General features: G+C 46.2%; 1 protein-coding gene across 1 annotated transcript in view; it reads left to right on the top strand.

Moving 5' to 3' along the window:
* NID2 (nidogen 2) overlaps positions 1 to 20,877 on the top strand; it is a 58,578-nt gene that overhangs the window by 35,130 nt on the left and 2,571 nt on the right. The window contains exons 10-19 of the mRNA XM_069464891.1: positions 736 to 879; positions 1,586 to 1,714; positions 2,551 to 2,694; positions 9,302 to 9,421; positions 10,223 to 10,456; positions 13,928 to 14,149; positions 14,738 to 14,907; positions 17,242 to 17,371; positions 17,870 to 18,041; positions 20,621 to 20,778. Of these exons, the coding sequence (XP_069320992.1) occupies positions 736 to 879; positions 1,586 to 1,714; positions 2,551 to 2,694; positions 9,302 to 9,421; positions 10,223 to 10,456; positions 13,928 to 14,149; positions 14,738 to 14,907; positions 17,242 to 17,371; positions 17,870 to 18,041; positions 20,621 to 20,778 (1,623 nt within the window). The remainder of the gene's footprint in view (positions 1 to 735; positions 880 to 1,585; positions 1,715 to 2,550; positions 2,695 to 9,301; positions 9,422 to 10,222; positions 10,457 to 13,927; positions 14,150 to 14,737; positions 14,908 to 17,241; positions 17,372 to 17,869; positions 18,042 to 20,620; positions 20,779 to 20,877) is intronic.

Genomic DNA, 20,877 nt, shown 5'->3' with positions numbered 1-20,877 from the left:
ACAGTGCCTGGCACATATTAATAAATGCTCAAGGAGCATTAGCTATTACGTTGTATCTAGAAATAGAGTTCTTTAGGGAAGATTTCAGATGTTCAGTCATCACTACCTAGTGGGTGGATGGGTCCATGGCAAGGTTATTCCTGAAGAGTAAATACTGGGAAAATCATTCTGTTTACTTGGTTTAGAAATCTTTAAAAAGCAAGATACTTTTATTAATTAGATTTTACCCATAAAAATAGTGAACTTTAGTGAGAGATTGCCAAATTTAGAGACAGAAGTTTGGGATTTGAGTCCTTGCGGTACCATTTCTTGACTCTGTGAGCTCAGGCAGTTTTTCCCATGTTTCTCACTTTCCTCATGTGAAAATGACCCATCATGGGGGCAACAGCTCACCACACAGAATTATTCTCAGGATCTCAGGAGATGATAGAGAAAAAGTACTTCTAAATAAAAAGATGTGTTGGACATTTTTATTTCCCAGGCCCAAACCTATTGAAAGCAAGAAAAGGTACCAGTTGTCTATAGGGTAGGCAATGGGGAGCCGTTCTGGAGTTTAAAACTGCGAAGCAGGTGACCCACCTGGCTTTGGATATTTATGATTTAGTAAGGCCTCCGGGTGTGCCACAAAGCAGACGAGCACACAGTCAGTTCCATGGACTCTTCTGTCTCCTTCCTTCTGTGTCACTCTCTTAGCAACAGCCAGATTATGCTTTTATTTCCTTTCTACCCATACAGAGGACTCAGACCCTGCTCCAGTGAATCCTTGCTATGATGGGAGCCACACATGTGACACAACAGCCCGGTGCCATCCGGGGACAGGTGTAGATTACACCTGCGAGTGTGCATCTGGATACCAGGGCGACGGACGGAGTTGTGTGGGTAAGAGCCGTATCTCTGTGTCTTTCAGGTAGCCCTGGTTTGCACTTTGCCCTCCCCAGCAACATGTCATTATAGGAGACGAGCATCTACCATCTCTATGATCTCCATTGATCCGTGATTTTAGCAGCTATTAATCTGAATGCAGTTATTTAAAAACTAAAGCATGGCCTAGTTAGGTTTGAAAGAAGGGGCATCTTGGGCTAGAGCTGTGGAAAAAAAAAAAACAAACAACTATTGCAATTCCTGGATATTTTGAGTTTTCTAATTTTGAGCCTGTATTAAGTAGTTCTTAGATTTACTAAAAAGCATGATTTCTGGTTTTGTTTAAATTCAGACATTGTGTTTCTTTTATCTATTATAGCCCAAAAAGCAGCAATAGAAATTTGTTTATATTTTAAAGAAATTGTTAGTGTATTTTTCTTCTAAGTATCCATTATTTTTAAAAGACTTAAAGAATTCTTAGACTATTCATTCAAAAATTGCCTCCCATGGCTTACGCATGAATGACTTGAAATAGATTTTTATTTATCATCCGCAATGTGCATTCATACCTGATGTTTAGAAAGTCTGTTTCGACTCATGTTTAGTGCACCAACCATCAGTCCCATTGGATCATCGTAGTGGTTAGAAAACATTGAGGTTTTCAGACCTTCACTTCTGGGATCCTTGACTTAAGCAGCACCTTTCTGTTCTTATTTTTTCTTAGATGTAAATGAATGTGCAACTGGCTTCCATCGCTGTGGCCCCAACTCTGTATGTGTCAACTTGCCTGGGAGCTACAGGTGTGAGTGCCGGAGCGGTTATGAGTTTGCAGATGACCAGCACACTTGCATCTGTGAGTACCAGAATCATTTCTCTTTGTGGCCAAAATGGTGCTGAATCTTACTCTTTATCCCTAACCCATTCATGTTTCCATGTCTGTTATAAAGCAGCTCTGGAATGTGGTTTCCTCAAAAACACAATTTACATAGAAATAACCCAAAGCTACGGCTTAGTTTCAGCCCTGTTTGTTTTGTTTCCCCCTAAATATTTTTGGTGGTATCATTCAAGGATGTTCGGCTCAGTTGGGATTCCTGTGTGTCTTGGTAGTTGATCCAGTCACGTAACAAGACTATGAACCTCTAGTAAACACTCCCAGCTCTAGATACAGCTCAAGTAGTTCTCAAATTAGAATGAGGTAGATTTGTAAATCACAGGTGCTTATGCCACTTGTCCAGCAAAAGACCTCTGTCTCTAATAAGTAGGGTCCCAGAAAATGCTTCAGCTCTAAACATGGATCCAAAAGAACTAGAATTCCAAAGTCATTCCATTGATAGAACTAGATGATGATAGAAAAAATACACTCTATAATCCAGTGGCATCAAAAAGTAGCAGTGATAAGAGAAACTGTGTGTGTGTGTGTTTGTGTGTTTGGCAATTGCTTTGGAGTATTATAAACTTTAATCAAGGACTGTTTGGGATGTTCATGCTTAATATTTTAACCACAAACCCCTATCAGCACTTCTCGAACTTTAGTATGTGTGTGAACCAGCTAATCTCGCTAGAATTCAGATTGTGGCCCACTGGCTCTGGGGTGGGGCCCGAGAACCTGCATCCCTCACAGGCCCCGGGCGCGCTGTGAGGAGTGAGGCTCATCCTTCACAGGCCTGAAATCCTTGCTTCTCTTTTCAGTGATCGCCCCGCCTCCCAACCCCTGCGAGGATGGCAGTCACACCTGCGCGCCGGCTGGGCAGGCCCGGTGCATTCACCACGGAGGCAGCACGTTCAGCTGCGCCTGCCTGCCTGGGTACATGGGCACCGGGCACCAGTGTTCCGGTGAGTACCTGCGGGTCAGCCTCAGCAGACTGAAAGCAGCCTAGGATCCACACCTTCACATAGACCGGGCCTCTCCCAGAAAGGGCCTCTCCCTTCCTTTGACTCAGACATCCTCGCAGTTGCCAAAAGAGGAAGAGAAAAGGTGACCTTTGAGTCTGAAAGGGGCACTGAGGGTGATTTGCCTTGGACAAGGCTGGCAGCGCGTGTGGTTGGCCTGTATGGAGACGTTCCTGGAGTACCGCAGAGCCCTGCCAGCTTGTGACCTTCAGTCCCAGGGAGCGAGTGCAGGCTGGGAACTCAGCGGGGAGGTGCGCGCGCTCCTGTCGGGAAGTCTCCATCCTTCAGCCTCTGTGGTAGTGGCTTAACTCGGCGCTTTTAGTTGTGCTGTTCTGCAATGCAATCTCTAAACACACGTATGATTCTTTCTCTTTCCTTTTTCCCTATCTTCTCTCAAAAGAGAGAAGAAAAGAAAGAATTCCACAGATAAAACAGATATTATGCATACCTGATTCATCAAAACTTTTCTCTCAGAAATCTGTCTTTAAGACTCCGTACAGTATTTTATAAAACCACTAAACCAAAATTCAGGACTAACCATGCAAATTTAGCTTAGAATATGTGTGGGTATGAATTAAAGACTAGCTATAACTCTCTGGGTATAAACGTTCGTGAAACTAGGGTTAGTAGTTCTTTAATATAGAGATTATTCAGTAAATCTACATAAACCATGAAAGATTTTCTGAACTTACCCAGTGGCATGTGATCAGCTTGAAACTCAGTTTCACGTCAGCCCTGCACACAGTTATGGGAACCTGAGACCGTGGGGATGAGAGCATGGTGGGAAAGGTGTTTGGAATGAGACAGGGCCTGTGTGGGGCATAGAAACATAAAAGGCAGGCTCTGCTCTCCTTGAGTTGCCGTCTGCTTCTGCCGCCGCCACCACCGGGGCCCACCGCGCTGGTTGCTGAGAACAGCCTGGGAACTCCAGGGAGCATCGTAGCAGATGTGAAGAGCGTGGGCTCCTCCTCCTCACCAGATGTTCCATTCTCAGTCTTCTCCCCCTTTCCTCAGGTTTCAGCAGGCTGAGGACATGTCCCACTGACGGGACAAACGCGTGATGGCAGCCCAGCCCTCTGCTCCTCTCCGGACGGGGCAGGCTATGTGGTGCCGCCTGATCCCAGTTCTCAATGTTTCCTGCCGTGCAGAAGCTCTGCTGTGTGGTTTCCTCAGAAACATAATTTATGTTGAAGTGATCCAAAGCTGTGGTTCAGTACAGCCCTTTTTTCTTCCTAAATATTTTTGGAGTTGAGTTATGGAAGGATTATTTGAATATTTGTCCCCTGCTAAAACTCATGTTGAAATTTAACCCCCAGCGTGGCAGTATTGAGAGGTGGGACCTTTAGGAGGTGATTGGGTCACGAGGGCTCTGCTCTCACGAATGGGTTATTCCATTCATGGATTGATGGATTAATGGGTTATCATGGGAGTAGACTGGGCTCTATAAGAGGAGGAAGAGAGACCTGAGCTAGCACACTCGGCCCCCAGCCATGTGATGCCCTGCACCACCTCAGGACTCTGCAGAGAGTCCCCACCAGCAAGAAGGCCCTCACCACATGTGGCCCTTTAACCTTGGACTTCTTGGCCTCCAGACTATAAGAAACAAATTCTTTTTCTTTAGATACTTCTCAGTTTTAGGTATTCTGTTGTAAGCAACAGAAAGCGAACTAAGACAGGTGGTAACCCTCAGCTGGGATTCCTGTGTATCTTGATAGTTGGCCCAGTCACGTAACAAGACTATGAACCTCTTTAATAAGCACCCCCAGCCCTAGATAAAGCTCAAGTATTTCCCAAATTAGGATGAGGTAGATTTGTCATTCACAGATGCTTGACCAACCAAAGAGCTCCCCCTGTTATAGACAGGGGAGCCCCTGTATGGGTATGGAGTCAGGGTGAGGTCCACAAGCCTGACAGTGGGAATAATGCTTTTTCCACCTTTGTGGAACTTATTCAGTTTGATTTAGCTCACTACCAGCTCTAAGAAATGAGAATGCAGAAAAAAATCGTATCTGTAGAATTTCATATTTAAACATCTGGCTGCTCAGGTCAGCAGAGGTGGTGCTTTGAAGGTATTTAATTCTTTAGCTCTTTAGTTTCAAACAAAGAAGTTAAAATTAATTGCAGCCTTGATGTGATAGGTATTAATAATCAGGATGTTAATTTAGGTAAGATACTGCTTGTTCTAATCCTTTCTAGAATCATTCTCTCTCCCTTCTTTTTGCTTCCACTTGCCCTGTAAGACTTTGGTTACCTTCTGGGGGTCACATAAGGACCCTGAAATGAGCTATTTTTTTATGTTGGGAATTTTAGAGTATTGCCACTCTTTGTGGAGGCCCTCTCATTTCTGTCATTTTCAGTAGTCCCTGTTTTATCTCTGGTTCTCTGCTTTTAGGATTCTCTCTGGAGCTCACAAACCCATCAGGTGCTTCTGCAGTGCATTAGTTATCTATTGCTGTATAACAAATTACCCCCAAATGTAGCAGCTTAAAACAATACACATGTACTATTCAGTGGGTCGGGGCCTGGGAATGGCTTAGCTGGGTCCCTGCTTCAGGATCTCTCACGAGCCTTCAGTCAAGGAGACAGGCAGGTCTGTGGTCTCATCTGAAGGCTTAACTGTGGAAAGATCCTCTCGGGGTTATGGACAGGAGTCAGTTCTTTGAGGACTGTTGGACTGAGAGCCTCAGTTCTTACTGGTCATTGCCTGCCTTCAGTTTCTTGCCATATGTGCCTCTCTAACATGACAGCTTACTTTATTAAAGCCAGCTAGAAAGTCTGCTAGCAAGATAGAAGTTGGCATCACAAAAATGACATCCCCCCAATGTGACTTTATCGTATTAGATAAAAGCAAGTTACTAGAGGGGAGGGGATTACACAAGACCATCAATACCACCAGGCAGGAGTCAGAGGCTGCCTGCCACAGCCAGTTACCACGTGGTTGCCTTCCAAACTTTCAGATTGTGGGGCAGTAGAAAACAAGCCATTTTTCTAAAGACCCATGGGTACATCAGGCTAGGCTAATCATGAAGGTAACTTGGAGAATAAATACATTACTGTGTGTGTGCGCACATATATTTAAAGGTATTCCATAGTGCATGTGTGTTTCAGTCACCAAAGGATATTTGATGGAGGCTCTATTTTGTGGGAAATGTGCATTCTTGAAGCACACACACTCTTTTACTCCATCAAACTAAAAATAACAAAGTGTGTGGGTTTTTCTCCAGGCACAGTTTGTTAAAACCCAGGCTCTCTGGTGAGGCTGCACTTGGATTTGGGTTCTCAGTGTGGTCTGAGTCACTAGCAGGAGGCTTTTATCCAAGTAGAGTTAGGTCTTCTCTGGTTTCCCTCAATCTGGAGTCATTTCAACCTTTGTATTGGTGCAAACTGGGTATTTCTCAGGCAAATCTGTCCTTATGGATCTTGGTGACTTTGCCAGGTGCAAAAGCAGATTGTCTTGCATTGGGGCCTTCCCAGGGGAGGAGTAAGTGTGAGCTGAGGAAGCTGGGCTATAGATGAGTGTTGATCTGTAATGATGGGATGTCATCACTCAGGAGGGGGCTGAAGGAAGGTACTGACGTTATTCTTTCTCAGGCTTTATGCTCTAAGAGCATAGATGGTGGGCATGGTATGGTAAAATTGGTACAGTCACAGGAGATGAAAATGAGGCTTGAAAGGAAGTTTATTACACTCAGGTTTGGGGTGGGGTCATCACACACCGCACAGGGGTATAGCCACCAGGGTGCTCAACTCTGAACAGGGAGCAGAGAGATGGGGGCTCCTGTGGGCCGAAACCTTTGTTGGGGTCCAGGGCGGGGCTGAAGTTAATCGGCACCAGGGAATTTCACTGGGCTCAAAGGCAAGTGTGCGGTGGGGGGTGGGGGAACTGGAGTCCAGAGGTTGGGTTTGTTTTCAAGCGGCTCCAGCTGGTTTTGCTCAGAATTAGGGCCCTGGGAAGGATGTTGAAGCCCCAAAGCATGACCTTAAAATGGAGGATTTTAAACACATCTTCCAAACTGGTTCGTTACCAGCTTAAGAGAGAAAACTGTGCTGGGAGTGAGGTACCTTTCATTACCTGAACGATAAAGGGACTCTGCTACTCCTTGAACAGTGTCATCTTACCCTCAGTCTCTGTCGGTCCTTGCAGACCCCTGCCCGTGGCTGCTAAGCAGAGTCAGTGGCCCCTGCCCCAGTGGTACGATGAGGAAAGCTCCTCCCTTGCTGAGGGGCTGAAAGTCTGTCCAGATTTTCTCCCTCGATGCATGATATCCTGTGAAGTAGAAAAGACGACTCCCTCTTTAGGCAGAAGCTGTGGCTCCCCACAACCCCGTCAGGGCTTGTGCTCCCGAGGAGAGGCCCTGGGGCGACTGGACGTTCATTTTCCGTCACGGTGTGAGGCCCTCCGAGGAGTCGTGGCCTGCGAGGCAGGAGCCTTCACCTTCTCTAGCTTTTTGCGGACGGGGATTTCTCACTTGTGATGCCTTCAGTCTCTTCAGGGCCTTCTCCTCCAGGTTGGTCAGTTTTAGCAGTTACCGTCTACCCAAAACCTTAGAGTCTGCAGCGGTGGCAGCACAGCTGTGGGCAGGCTGTCCTCGGGCCGGCCGTGGGTTCCAAGAACATCAGGGGACCATAGCTCTGGGGAATCCCCTCTCTCTTAGTTCAAAAATAAGCCTAAGAAACCGCTCCATGGGTTCTAGAAATAGGCCTTGTGTCTCAGGAATTCCTGCTTCCTGTCATTGCTTGGGGTTCCTGTTGCCATTAGAAGTACTTTTAGCGCACGTATTGTGAATAGCTTTAATTTCCTGCATTTGGCTGGATGCTAATTTTTACGGCTTTGGTTTCACAGCCAGTTTTACGGCCTCTGCCAGGCCCAAGGAATTGGATGCTCACCAGCCTCTCCCCCCCTGGGCACTTGAGTTGTCCTTTTGGAGAGATGGAGCCAACCTTGAGAATAATTAAATATGACAGTGTTGGCTTATTTTAGGATAACTGAGGCGCTAACTGGAACACCTTGTTGTTGTCTATCCTTGCAGATGAATTTACACCTACCTTCCTGCCTGTGTAGGTGAAATGAAGGCACCCAGCTACTCACCAGGCAGGGCCTCTCTGGGTGGTGTTAGACTTGGCTGTGTTGAGCATTCAGAAGTTTTTTGGACTCCAAGGAACTGATGTATGTAAACTAAACTTCCCACAGGCAGAGGATAAGCAGAATGTTACTTTGCTAATTATGACGTAAGAGATTCTTCTTCAGCGAACAGAAGGGGCTATGTCTAGTGTCCAATGTGTCTGCTTAGTGGGACCTGAGATAGCACCTTGGTTATGAGAAGGTGGCTCAGTGAGAGTGTAGTCAGAATACAGGTGGTGTGGAGAAGCCTACAAGGGTTTCATCTGGGGCGTTGGGGGGCCAGGTGAGAAGCTACCCCCGTCCCCAGGCCAGTCCCATCACAGTTAGGGCTCCAGATCTCTGGTTTCCCAGGCTGATTTGTTTCTGCCATAGGCTGTACCAAATTGATGAAATTCTGTCCCCTCTTGTTGTTTTTTCTATTCACACATTTAAAAACATTTTCTGTTCATCATTATGAATGTGACTACTGTTTTGTTTTCAGCCAAGCCTTGATCAGACCTACGCCCTTTGTTTATCCTCCTCTTACTCTAGAAGACTTCCTTTTAAGAGAGCTTATCTCATCCATTGAGCATTAGTTTTAACAATTCATTTCTCAGTTTCTTTTTAGGGGGTGGGGGAAGTGACTTGCTATTGTTGGCATGTGCTGATTTCATTAAATAAACGGAATACAAATGGCTTTTGTTTGAAGTATCAGGATTTTACAGTTTTGAAAAATATGATTATGGACATTAATCGTCATAGTACCAGGTGGAGAATGGAGGGGACTGAATTGTTTATGCTGATATGCCTGACGAATTTAGATTTTCTTTTTTTATGTGTTGTTTCAAAACCCCAGATAATATTTTTCTTATTTTTTCTCTTATATTTATAAAAGTAGGACGTAAAGAAAATGTCTGAATAATTGGGTATTCTAGATAGTGGGGCTCTGATTAGACAAGACCAAATGTGTTTCTTAGTTGAAAAAGTCTTTGGAGCCGCCTTTGGCTCCTTTGCCTCTGTTATTGAATGTTACAGGGAGATGGTGCCAACAGTGAAAGGAAGAAAAACTATCATTACATATATTTATTGTAGCATTACTGAAAGGAAGTTAATGATTTATAGTCTAAAGGTTAGTTCAAAGGTAACTTCCTGGAATTCACTGTAGATGAAAGATGTTTTCAAAATATACCGCAGGATATTTTTTTCTGCGAGTGACCACCTGTTTGATTTCTATACTGAACATTTTTAGTCTGTGTTAACTCACATGTTCCTTGACTTTTTTTTTTTCCTATTAAGCTTACCTTTAGGTGCCAGCATTTTTCTGCTCGCGCCCAAAGGTCGATACTGATCCACATGTACCAAGACCATGTAGTAGCACAGATTGTGTGCAGTGAGGTCATGCTGTTCCTTCCTTCCTTCCCCTCCCCTGTCCCTGTTCCTGACCTGCAGATGTCGATGAATGCGCGGAAAACAGATGTCACCCCTCGGCTACCTGCTACAATACCCCTGGTTCCTTCTCCTGCCGTTGCCAACCTGGATATCACGGGGATGGATTTCAGTGCACACCTGGTAAGGTTTGCGGGGCCAGATCAGGCACATTCGTCTCCTGGCTCCTTCAGTGGTATATTTCTGTGACAGTTGGCCCACTCGTGGTTTAGCCTGGTCTGGGGCCTTCGTTGGATTCTTCCCTCGGGGACCTCCTGCCGCCACCTAGTGCACTGAGGGTTCTCCGGGGCCTGGAGTAGATGCTCCCTCCGTCGTCCTACCCAGCAGCAGCTCTGGTTAACTGCCCTAGTGATCTGCTTTGCTTCGATGAGTATGAGTCAGATGATGTATTGAGGTGACATTTATTAAGCAGAAGCCACATGTGCTAGTGAGCTGGGAGTAAGCACCCACGGTTGATGGCTTTAGGGAACTTGGCCAGCTCAGTGCAGTCTGGTGACTGCCATTGACCTGGAGCTTCTGAGACTTCAACTCGGGGCCTCAGGGGAAGAGTGGGGTTGGACTTGTTTTCTTCAGAGTCTCCTGGATGTTTGGACAGATGCCATGGGTTGCTCTTCATTTTATCCAGACAGCAACAGGCTCTGAGGGCTCATGGAGGGCCTGGCTTCTTTACACTTAGAGTCAGCTAGGGACTTACCAATGAACTGGGAAAATTGGAGAGAAACTAGGTAGACAGTGGCAGAGCTAAAATAAGAATTCAGGGCTCCACAATCCCAGTGCCTTGCTATTTTTTTCATGTCGTGCCATCTTCCAGTTGTACAAAAAAAAATTTCAACACAGGAGACTTTGAGGTTGGCTGGTGAAAGTGGATGGGTTGCAATACCTTTTATTTGTCCTTTGTGTCTCCTTCTGCCCTGATCCTTGAAGACTCCACCTCGGGCCTGAAACCCTGTGAACACCAGCAGCGCTACGCCCGAGCACAGCATGCCTACCCTGGGGCCGGGCTCCACGTCCCCCAGTGCGACGAGCAGGGCAACTTCCTGCCACTACAGTGTCATGGCAGCACCAGCTTCTGCTGGTGTGTGGACCATGATGGTAATGAAGTCCCTGGTACCCGGACTGCACCTGGCTCTGCCCCGCCTCACTGTGGACCACCACCAGGTGAGCCAGACAGGAAAGAAACCTGGTACCAGCTTAGGCCTGGGGCTCAAGAACAGAGTGGCACTGGTGGTAGGTAGATTATAACCCCTGCCCAGCCCATGTGGACATAGGGCTGGTCACCAGCCTTTCATAGCCTCTTTCCTCCCAGGAACACTTGAATAATAACACGTGCACACAAGTTATAGGGACATATATACATATGACATATGTGATCCCTTAGACCCCCTCCAGTACAAGACCAGAAGTTGAGTATATAGGTCAGGCTGAGGCTGCTGCTCTGGGTCTGTTATGGCAGCTTAGAGAAATCTGAGATGCTAGAGGATCTGGACAGACCAGCATTTTGTCCAGAAGGAAAACTGCCTTCCTATGTGTAACTATCTTTCTTAACTCTGCCTCCTGAATTGCAATATGACATCTGTGTTAGTAGCAATAGGAAAAGTAAGTATGACATCTGTAGGTGGGTCCAGCTAGTTTTCTCACCTGATAACCCCAGCCCTCTCTAGCCTAGCCTAACATGTTGGCAGGGAATCACTCTTGCCTTGGCTGCCCTCAGAAGAGGCACAGGAATCTGTTTTTTGTTAGCCCAAATGATGTGAGATGCTGAGGACAAACATGTCTGTTGCCATCTGAGAGTTCCCCGGCTGGCCAGGGCGCGGTTACTAAGTGCTCACGGTTGATGCCAGCAGCAGGCAGACACAGTAGCTTTCTGCTCCTTGATCTGTTCAGAGAAGGGTAGAACTTCTTTTTATTATTATAGAAGAACTTTATTATGAAGAACATAGGATTGGTTTGTTACTGTTTTAGCTGAAATGAGTCCTGTATCTGTGAGCCTGCTAGCCAAAGAGCCATCTTTACTATTGAGAAGGGTTCCTTCCATAAATATTGGTCTCAGTTTTTAATGTGTGAGAGTAAGAAGAACAGGAGAATTACCAACAGTTTTGCTTCTTTCTATAATCTTGTTGTGGCTGGGACTCCGGTGGTTCTCAGATTCATGTAGGTAAAAAATGGCAATTGCTTGATCCACAGTAATACTCTTAATCCCTCTATGTCTCTATTTTTAGGAAAAGATTCTGCAGGTAAAAAAAAAAGGCGGGGGGGCGCTACAGAGAAATCCTATTTTGTTCCTGTCTTGTCTTTGAAAAGTCTTGGATCTAACTCCAGCTGGGATTTGAAGGAATCAGATGGTTGGGAGGCGCCTTAGGGGGGAATGATTCAGAATTCGGTGAAATTTATTAGGACAAGCATGTGTTAAGGACAGCGATTCAAAGAGGAGCCAGGAGGCTGTGAGAAGTTAAGACTAAAATAGGGACAGTTCCTTTGTGCAGACTTTCTCATGCCCAGACTTCTCTCCCGCTGCTGGTTTGGCCTTGGCTTCCATTTCTGACTAGTCTCATCTGCATAATGGGGTCAGTTTGAGGGGGGTGAGAATGCTCTGTGCCCAAGATTTCAAAATATTTACACCCATGCCAACCAGAGGCAAAAGAGAAAGAAATCCATAGTCGGATTGAGAAGTAGCTTTGAACAGTATGGAAGGAAAGGAATGTCTACATATGAGTGATTTGAGACACCCATTTCCCATTGGCTGTGCTGTGTGTCTGCATTCCAAACAGATGTGCCTTGTTGGTGGTCCCTTGAACCAAAAATGGATCCTGTGAGTTCAGAATGTGGAGCGGGGGTGGCAGTGGGAACTTCTCCAGGGAATCCCACCCCTTGAGGTGGATGGTGAGTGTGTGAGGAACTAGCATTCCCCACTCTGGGTTCCTCGAGACACATTTGGATGAGGAAGTCAGAATCCTACCTTCTCCATGAGATCTTGAAAAGGGCTTTGCTTTTCACAGGCCCTGGTTAAGCTACAGTAGCAACTAAAGGGCATCTGCTTCCCCTAACCCTGAAGCAGTTGAAGTAGTTGGGTTTGAGCTCTGATGATTTTTGTTCACAATCTTCCTGCTTTCCCAAAGGAATTACAGGTGCTGGAGCCCAAGCATAATGTTTCCAACTTGTTCTTCAGAGTCACTGGAGGATTTTGAGCAAAGGAGTGACATGAAATGCCTTTGTGTTTCAAATGGATCATTCTGGCTGCTAGTTGAGTTTATACTGGCTGGGTGGGGAGGGAGGGCAGAGGCAAGTGTAAGAAGGAAAACCAGTAAGAAGGCTATTGCAGAAATCCCAGCACGAGACGACCAGGCCCTTGACCAGTGTGACAGGGTGGGGTATGAGAAGTGTAGATATTCTGAGTGGATTCTGAAGGTAGAACTGACAAGATTGTTTGACTTATCAGATGTCGAGGGAGAGAGAGGAGTCAGGCATGACGGGCTCTGAGCAGTGGAAGAATGGAGGTGCTATTTGCAAATATGGAAGACTAGGAGAGAGGAGCAGGTTTGATGGGGAAGGCCCGGCCTGGGTTTTGTTAGCTTTCCTCTAGATTTCTATCATACATGCAGGTGGTGGTAGCAACTAGGTACTTGGCTGTGTGATTCTACAGACCATAGGCTTTGAGTTGCAGGAATTATAAAAAGGAGAAGCAGCTCCTTTTATTTAAGTTCCTTTAGGTAATCCTACCCGTAAATAAATAAGTTATTTCAACAACCTGCATCAGAGTCTTCTCAGAGAACCACCGTGTTTGGGGCAGGGCCTCAGTAGCACTGTGGAAGCCGCCTGGGAGGAAACTGCTCTGCTACAGAAGCCAGCAGGAGTTTGAGCATGGGGTGAGCTGTGAGGGTGGGAACAGGAGGGAAGGATGCTGGAGAAAAAAGAGGGGGACAGAACAACGTGGGAGGAAGCTAGGGCCTGCAGGAAAAGGTTTGGCTTTGAGATAATCCCAGGAGCTTAAAGGACTTGTAGGAACTGGGCTAAGCGTCAGTTTTGTTTGCCACTACTTCTGCCGTGCTCCACACACCGATTCCACTCAGTTTCACTTTTACTCAGTACGGTTTTCCAGTGGATGGCTACTAAGGGTCACGTGGCACAGCCAGGGTTTCAGTAACACGTTCTAAGACGCACACTGGCCAGTCTCAAGACGGCCCTCTCAGCAGCAGGTCCTGGAGCCTGAAGCAAGTGGGAAAGAATAACAACTGGCTTTAAGCATCACCCAGGCCACTGAGTCCCCAAGGAGTATCTGCACAAGTGCTGGGTCAGCAGAGGCATCCTGGGCGTGGGCAAGATGGGCCATGTGGGCCTCTCCTGGCCAGCGGAGGGTCATCCCCCTTCCCAGGCTGCCTGAGCCTGCACCACTCATCTCACCTCTTTCCTGATGTGCTGGGCCTCAAGGACAGACCCTCCGGCCCGGGGAGACAGGAGCATCAAGATGATCTCTTCTTCTGATTCCCACAGAGAACATTTGCTTTCCAAGTCCAATGTCCAGGGACTTGGCTGAGACCTCGTTACGGGGGGCCAGGCACGGGGATCCTCTAGTACATGCTGCATTCTGTCCCTGGCTTGCAATCAAAGGCTTTTTACTCCCCATCTGCTCAGAGCCCACCCAGAGGCCCCGCACTGTCTGTGAGCGCTGGAGGGAAAACCTGCTGGAGCACTACGGTGGCTCACCCCGGGACGACCAGTATGTGCCCCAGTGCGATGACCTGGGCCATTTCAGCCCCCTGCAGTGCCACGGGAAGAGCGACTTCTGCTGGTGTGTGGACAAAGACGGCAGAGAGGTGCAGGGCACGCGCTCGCAGCCAGGCACCACCCCTGCGTGTAAGTGCCGGGGACAGCCCTCCCTCACCTCGGTGGCATCTGAGGTCTTTCGGTAGGGATGTTGCCAGCTGTGGGTGAAGGTGGGGACGTGAGGGGTCACCAGGTCTAATGTAAGACGTCACTGTATGCTGTGTTAATTTACAATCTGGTCCTCCACCTAAGATCCAATTTGGATTTGGTGTTTGGTTTTTGTCATTAGCAGCTTCTGTAATTAGAACATCTGGAACTAAGCTCAACAAGCGATTATTGTCCCCTCCCAGCGCAGGGTGAAAGGCGACATGTGCCACCCTAGGGCCCCAGAGAGAAGCTGACACAATACCGGTTCTGTTTTTTTTCCCCTTAAAAAAACAACAAAAAAAAAAACTCCTGTTCTTCTTTGTTCTTCCTCCCTAGTAATTGGAAGTAATTTACATAATTGATCCTTGGAAAAAAACTAGAAATTAAAATTTCTTGTGAAGAACATCTGGAGCACATCTGTCTAGGGTGAAGAACTTTTTATATTTTTGGAGGCTCCTGGTATGTGGGAAAGTAACTTTTCTTCCCCCTCTCCCCACCCGTCCTTGTTTCCTCTCCTCTTTCCCGCCGCAGGTATACCCACCGTGGCTCCGCCCACCGTCCGGCCGACGCCCCGGCCTGACGTGACGCCTCCGGCCGTGGGCACCTTCCTGCTGTATGCCCAGGGCCAGCAGATCGGCCACTTGCCCCTCAATGGCACCAGGCTTCAGAAAGACGCAGCCAAGACCCTGCTGTCGCTGCATGTAAAGTGGATTTCTCCAGGGGGCGGGGGGCGGGGCTGCGCGCGGGGGCGGGCTGTGTGCGCACAGTGGAGCCCTGTCGCCTGGCGGAGGACGGCGGTGCGGGGAAGTCCTGCAGGGTCTCTGGGCTGCAGTCCATCTTCATAGGCCCGATGCCAGCGCCGCAGAACTGGGGCTCTCTGTTGCTGGGAGACGTGTCTGACTAACCAGGGCTGCTGCTCGGGGTTTCAGATCTATGGAAGGGGAATTTCAGAGTTGACGGGATGTGGAGGCTGTGTGGTGATCCAAGGGAAAATTGACAGGATTTTACCCCAAGTCCCCAGGGTTCTCTCCATGTCACAGACATCTCCACAGAGATCTTGGAAATAAAACGACAGGAGGACTAGCTACAAGGTGTGCTTCCTGTGATCAGCTGAGAATTTCCAAGGGCAAATCAGTTAATGTCACCTCACTGTTTGGGCTCCCTCCCCTCCCATTTTGGTTCTGTCACTTTGACCCACCCTTTTCCTAACTTCTCGGACTCGGGTGTAGATGAGTATCTGGGGAGCATGTGATGCTGCAGAGTGGACGGAGCTTTCCCTGGGGGGTGCCGCTTCCTGAGCCGGCAGCCTCCCTATTGCCAAGGCACCCCATTTTGGAGAGAGGGATTTCTTCTCTAAAATGGGGAAAAGTGAAGGGGGCTCCCTAGAAAGGCACTGACACTTACAATGGGAAAATCATCTGATTCCATTTTTAAACTTCACATGCCAGGCACTTGCTCACCCATGAGAAAGTACCGCGTTCATGTTTGCATTTACTTCTGTTAATGAACTAACTCCTTATTTGGGTCCAAAACAACTCAGGAGCAGCCAGTGTTTAGAAAAAGATGGTTTTGTTTGTTTGTTTGTTTGTTTTTTTCCCCCCTTTCTTTTTAAGATTCAAGTTTGTTTTTTTCTCCCTGGTAAAATCTAGCATGTTGTTTTGTAAAAGTTTCTTTGAAAGAAGTAGAAACTAAGAAGTTGCTGTCACCAACTATCTTTTATTCTAGCCAAGTCAAGTGGCATGACTGCACTTCTGAAAATGGCTCTGATACAGGCAGGGTGGTGAAAGTAGTGGGAGTGGAACTGAAAGAGAAATGGGACATGGGTTATAAGCATATTTTAAGCAAATCTCCTTGAACTGCAACTTTTCCTCCAAGAAACTTTGAAGTCTCGACATGGGTTTATGAACCCCAAGGTTCTCTGTGTTGACGGGAGCTCACATGAATGTGTGCACTCTTGCCTGGGGCAAATGACTTGTTAATTTTCAAGTAAAAGTGTAGTTGACCTTAGGTCCCCCCCTTATGAACTGGTTGCTTTTCCACAGGAGCCAAATCCTGTTTCATGCAGTCTCTTGTGCTGACTGCTCTCACAGAAGCCTAAGGCAAGCCAAGCCCCAGGAGGCTTTGTTAGGCAAGGCAGGAACTGGTGTGACCTCAGGGACAGCCAGATGGTCCCTAGATGTTGGCTCTGCACATCTGGACTTATTCAGAGCAGGAGTCGGGATTAGAAACTGAATGAAGCAAGTACTGTATGGAGTTGAGGAAAGGAATATCACAGGCTTGGAACTTTTAAAAAAGACTCATTTATTTAGCTATAAAGGATGGAGGAAGACTTCCCTAGCCAGAGGTTGGATAACCACCGTACCCCATTTCCTTAACCCATCTAATTATAGGCTTTCTTTTATACAGAGTACAACTGAAAGCTTGCTTCCCAAGAGTCAGGGACAGAAGTTTAAGGGTGATTGCAGCTCCGGTAGAGGAAAGATCTCATCTTACTAACAGAGGAGGGGAGAGTAGATTTTGTGGGCATGTGTTGACAAATTTTAGAAAGGCTCTTTGAAAAGGGGCTGACATTTGAGAGGATTCAGTTTTTGCCCAGTAAAATACTAAGGACTTATTTTGCTGAGACCATGTCCTCTAATGACCAAAAGGGGCTGATTTTTTTCATTAAATCACTTTGTTTTTACTGTCAACTGTAACAGCACCTATTGATGGGCTTACTGTATGCTAATTACAGATCGGGACACTTTACAAGCATTTATGGTATTAATACTGCTATTAGCCTTGGTTTGCAAATGAGGAGACCAAGGCAGAGAGAGGTTAAGTAACCAAAGTTACACAGCTATTGAGTGAGCATGGGTTTGACCCCAGGGAGTGGGCCTCCAAAGCCCACATGTCCAGCTGCTCCGCTCTCCTGCTTGCAAGACCACTGTGCAGGGTTGCTCACTACAGCCGTAGATGAGTGAGGCGGCTGAGTGTGAACTTGGGAAATTTTAAAGAGTCCTAATTCTTCCAATTCTATGATTTGATGCACAAAGGGCTCCATAGTCGTTGGAATCGATTACGACTGCCGTGAGAGGATGGTGTACTGGACAGATGTTGCCGGGCGGACAATCAGCCGTGCCAGTCTGGAACTGGGAGCAGAGCCTGAGACGATTGTTAATTCAGGTCAGCAGCTTCACTCAGCAGAATCTTTGCATTTCATTTGATTCTACTAAGTCACTTGCCTATTTCATGCTGAAGTCTCCCCTCCATCTTCCTCCACAGGGAAGCTTAAGTTCTGGGCAAGTCACTTTATTGAGCTGTACAAGACTAGCCCCTCTGTAAACAAACACTTTCACATATAAGGAATGAAAAGGTAATTCTTACGTGAGCCCTTCTCAAAAGAAAGACTCATGGTAAGAATTCGGGGTGCGGTGATGGTTTATTCTGCCTGGCCCCAGCACTGTGGATGCCTGGTGCCATCAGCCTGGTAGGTCTGTTAGTCTAAAAGAAGTGAGATGTGGTAGAAAAAGTAACAGGGCCTGTTCCTCTATTAACCTGGTTCTTGGGACTTAAAGACTGTTGGGCATTCTTTTTTCTTAAGCTGTTCAAACAGCAATCTCTGCTACACGTTCATCCTCATGCCTTGCAAATGCTCCAGTCCTGCCTTTGCGTTATTTCCAGGTCTGATAAGCCCCGAAGGACTTGCCATCGACCACTTCCGCAGGACGATGTACTGGACAGACAGTGGCCTGGATAAGATAGAGAGGGCTCGACTGGATGGCTCTGAGCGCAATGTCCTCTTCCACACGGATCTGGTGAATCCCCGCGCCATTGCTGTGGATCCAATCCGAGGGTCAGTTGGGCTTCCCTCATTCCCCTCTGTTACCTGTACATCCTGATTTAAACCCTTGGATTTTAAATACCGTGTGGGGAAGGTCAGAACAAGACAGTAAAACCTCAAATGCATTAATTTAACAAAGATTTATTGAGGCTCTACCAGGGGTCAGGCACTGTTCTAGGCAAAGATGAGGTGTGTTCTTTCAGGCAGCTTATATTCTATTAGGAGGAAATAAGAGTGAACAAACAAGAAAAATATTAGACTATATTGTGATGTGTAGTGAACTCAGTATTGTGAGAGACTGGGGGCTACTCTAGATCAAATGATCAGGCAAGGAGATGACACTTTAACTGGAAGTGAAGTGGGTCTCCTTCCACAACACGTTTAGAAGCCACGGTAGGGTTTACCTCCGTTAGATGGTGCAAGTAACCAAAGCTCACACGCTGGGCATTTTCTCTGGCTTCATTTTTATTGTAGCAAAAGTCAAGATAAAAACTTTCCCTGTCTGTGACAAGTGCTAAGGTCACCAACTGTTCAGTAGGACTTGGTCACTATTTCAGTACTTGATAGAACCAGGGAGCATTTTTATACCTTGAAAAACTCTTGCCACATTTAAATGGAGCTTCTACCAAATGAAATTCTGGAGAAGCCCTTCAAATCAGTGAAGAAAGTGTTCAGCTTTAATTTTCAGCGAAGTGTCTTTTGACTATGAAATACTCAGTGCAAAGCCTCAAAGGTAGTTCTGAACGTTGAGGTGTACACACTGGGGAAGGTGGGTGTTTCTCTCTTCCAGCTGACTTTGCCACAAGAATGAATAGTCCTCTTTAAAACCCTCTTTTTTCCATAGGCTTGCCTTGCTGAAATTTGGGAGGTTCCTTATTCCATTCTTGATGCTTGACATGAAACTAGGGGAGCTGCCACCCCTTAAGCAATGACACCTTGGTCATGTGTCCATGGTGTGGGGAAAAGGCATACTTTTAAGCTGAAAGCCACATCACAGCCAAGAGTTTAAAGACCAAAAAAAGTAGAATTTTGCTTCTTATCACAACAGTAAAAAGTGCTGAAGGACTTTAAAAAATAATTTTTAATGAAAATAAACACACTGGACCAAGTTTGAATGTAACACAGTTAGTTAAATCTTCCTCAACAGCTTCGTTGAGTAGTCATTAAGCCTTCCTGGGTATTTCTCATTCACATTCTATAGATTTTATCTTTACAACTTTCTTCCTTAAGCAATACACAAATGATTGTGTGTCTGTGTGCACTTGTTCAGGACTTAGTGTTTTCAATGATCTTGAATCATTTTGGGGAAGGAGACAGATCATGAATGAGAAAGCAATGATATGCTCTACCACCTGGACGCCTCCACCTTAGCACAAAGTGGAAACTGCCCCCTGGCTTTTGTTCTCAGCTTTACTCTGCTTCATCTGTTGGGCCTAAGGGATGAAGTTCGCAACAGGGGAAACCTATGGTTTCTTCCTCTCCCTACTTTGAGGTTCTCTTTAGCTCAACTGATTCATTCAACGCTCCTATGGCTTTTATAAAACAGTATTTTATAAAAAGTGCTTTCATCACTTCTGCTCTAACCATAAACCTGTTTCCTTACATATAACCTATTTCCAATTAACAGAACCATATTATTTTCTAGTTATCTGTTAACTAATTATTTTTCATTGTTAACAAGGCATTTAAAAGATAAGTGCCTCTTTTAGAGTGTTTCCTTCCATCCCTGGGTGCCCAGGTACAGGCCAACTGAGATTCCCCTTCAGTAAGTGCCAAACATCATTTTCTCTGAAAGAGACAGTTAAGGAGAACAATTTCCCTCTCAAATCCCTGGCCCAAGTGTCGACAAGTTCCATTGTTTCTATAGCTAAGCCATTCCTAACGACTGTATTTCTTTGCATTCTAAGCCCAAGATCCAATTCAAGATTTCAACAAATTAAGGGTTTCTGGGCAGTTGAGTCAGGGGTGTCTCAGAGGCAAGGATCCTCATGCTTTAGACAATAATGACTTCTTCCACAGAGTGACAATTGTCAAAAAACCTCGTGATACAGGTAAAAGGAAAATATGGCTGTGTATTAGTTATTTCTATGTAAGAAATTGCCCAAAACAGCTTAAGACAAACATTTATTGTCTCACAGTTTCTGTGAGTCAGGAGTCTGGGTGTGCCTTAACGGAGTGTCTTTGGCACAGTATCAACCAAGGCTGCAGTCAGCTATTGGCTATGGTGTAGTGACCTCAAGGCTCAGCTGGGGGAAGACCCACTTCCAAGCATGCTCCAGTGCACTGTTGGCCAGGGACATCAGTTCCTTGGCACATGGTACTCTTTATAGGGTAGCTTGCAACATGGCATCTAGCTTCCCTCCAAGGGAGTGAGAGAGGGCACCCAAGACAAAAGCCAGTTTTTTGAAACCTAATATTAGAAGTGATAGCACATCACTTCTGTGTACTCTGCTCACTAAAAGCAAGACATTAAATCCAGCCCAAAGTCAAGGACATGGCTTATAAGGCTGTGGGGTTTCACTGGGGGCCGTCTTAAATGCTGCCACGGGCTGCATGGCTATTCTTTTACAATATTGATTTTTTATTTACAGCAACTTGTACTGGACAGACTGGAATAGAGAAGCTCCTAAAATTGAAACATCTTCTTTAGATGGAGAAAACAGAAGAATTCTGATCAATAAAGACATTGGATTACCCAATGGTTTAACCTTTGACCCCTTCTCCAAACTGCTCTGCTGGGCAGATGCAGGTAATACTACTGATGGAATGCAAACAGATAAGCCTTCATCACAGTGAGTGTGAGCACTGCACTAGATTTTACTATAAAACCAAATCCTGTAATTTAGAT

This window comes from Eulemur rufifrons, chromosome 2, assembly GCF_041146395.1.
Source record: "Eulemur rufifrons isolate Redbay chromosome 2, OSU_ERuf_1, whole genome shotgun sequence".
In the NCBI taxonomy this organism is placed as follows: domain Eukaryota; kingdom Metazoa; phylum Chordata; class Mammalia; order Primates; family Lemuridae; genus Eulemur; species Eulemur rufifrons.
Note: the sequence above shows the minus strand (reverse complement) of the source record. Positions and strands in the feature narration are given on the sequence as shown.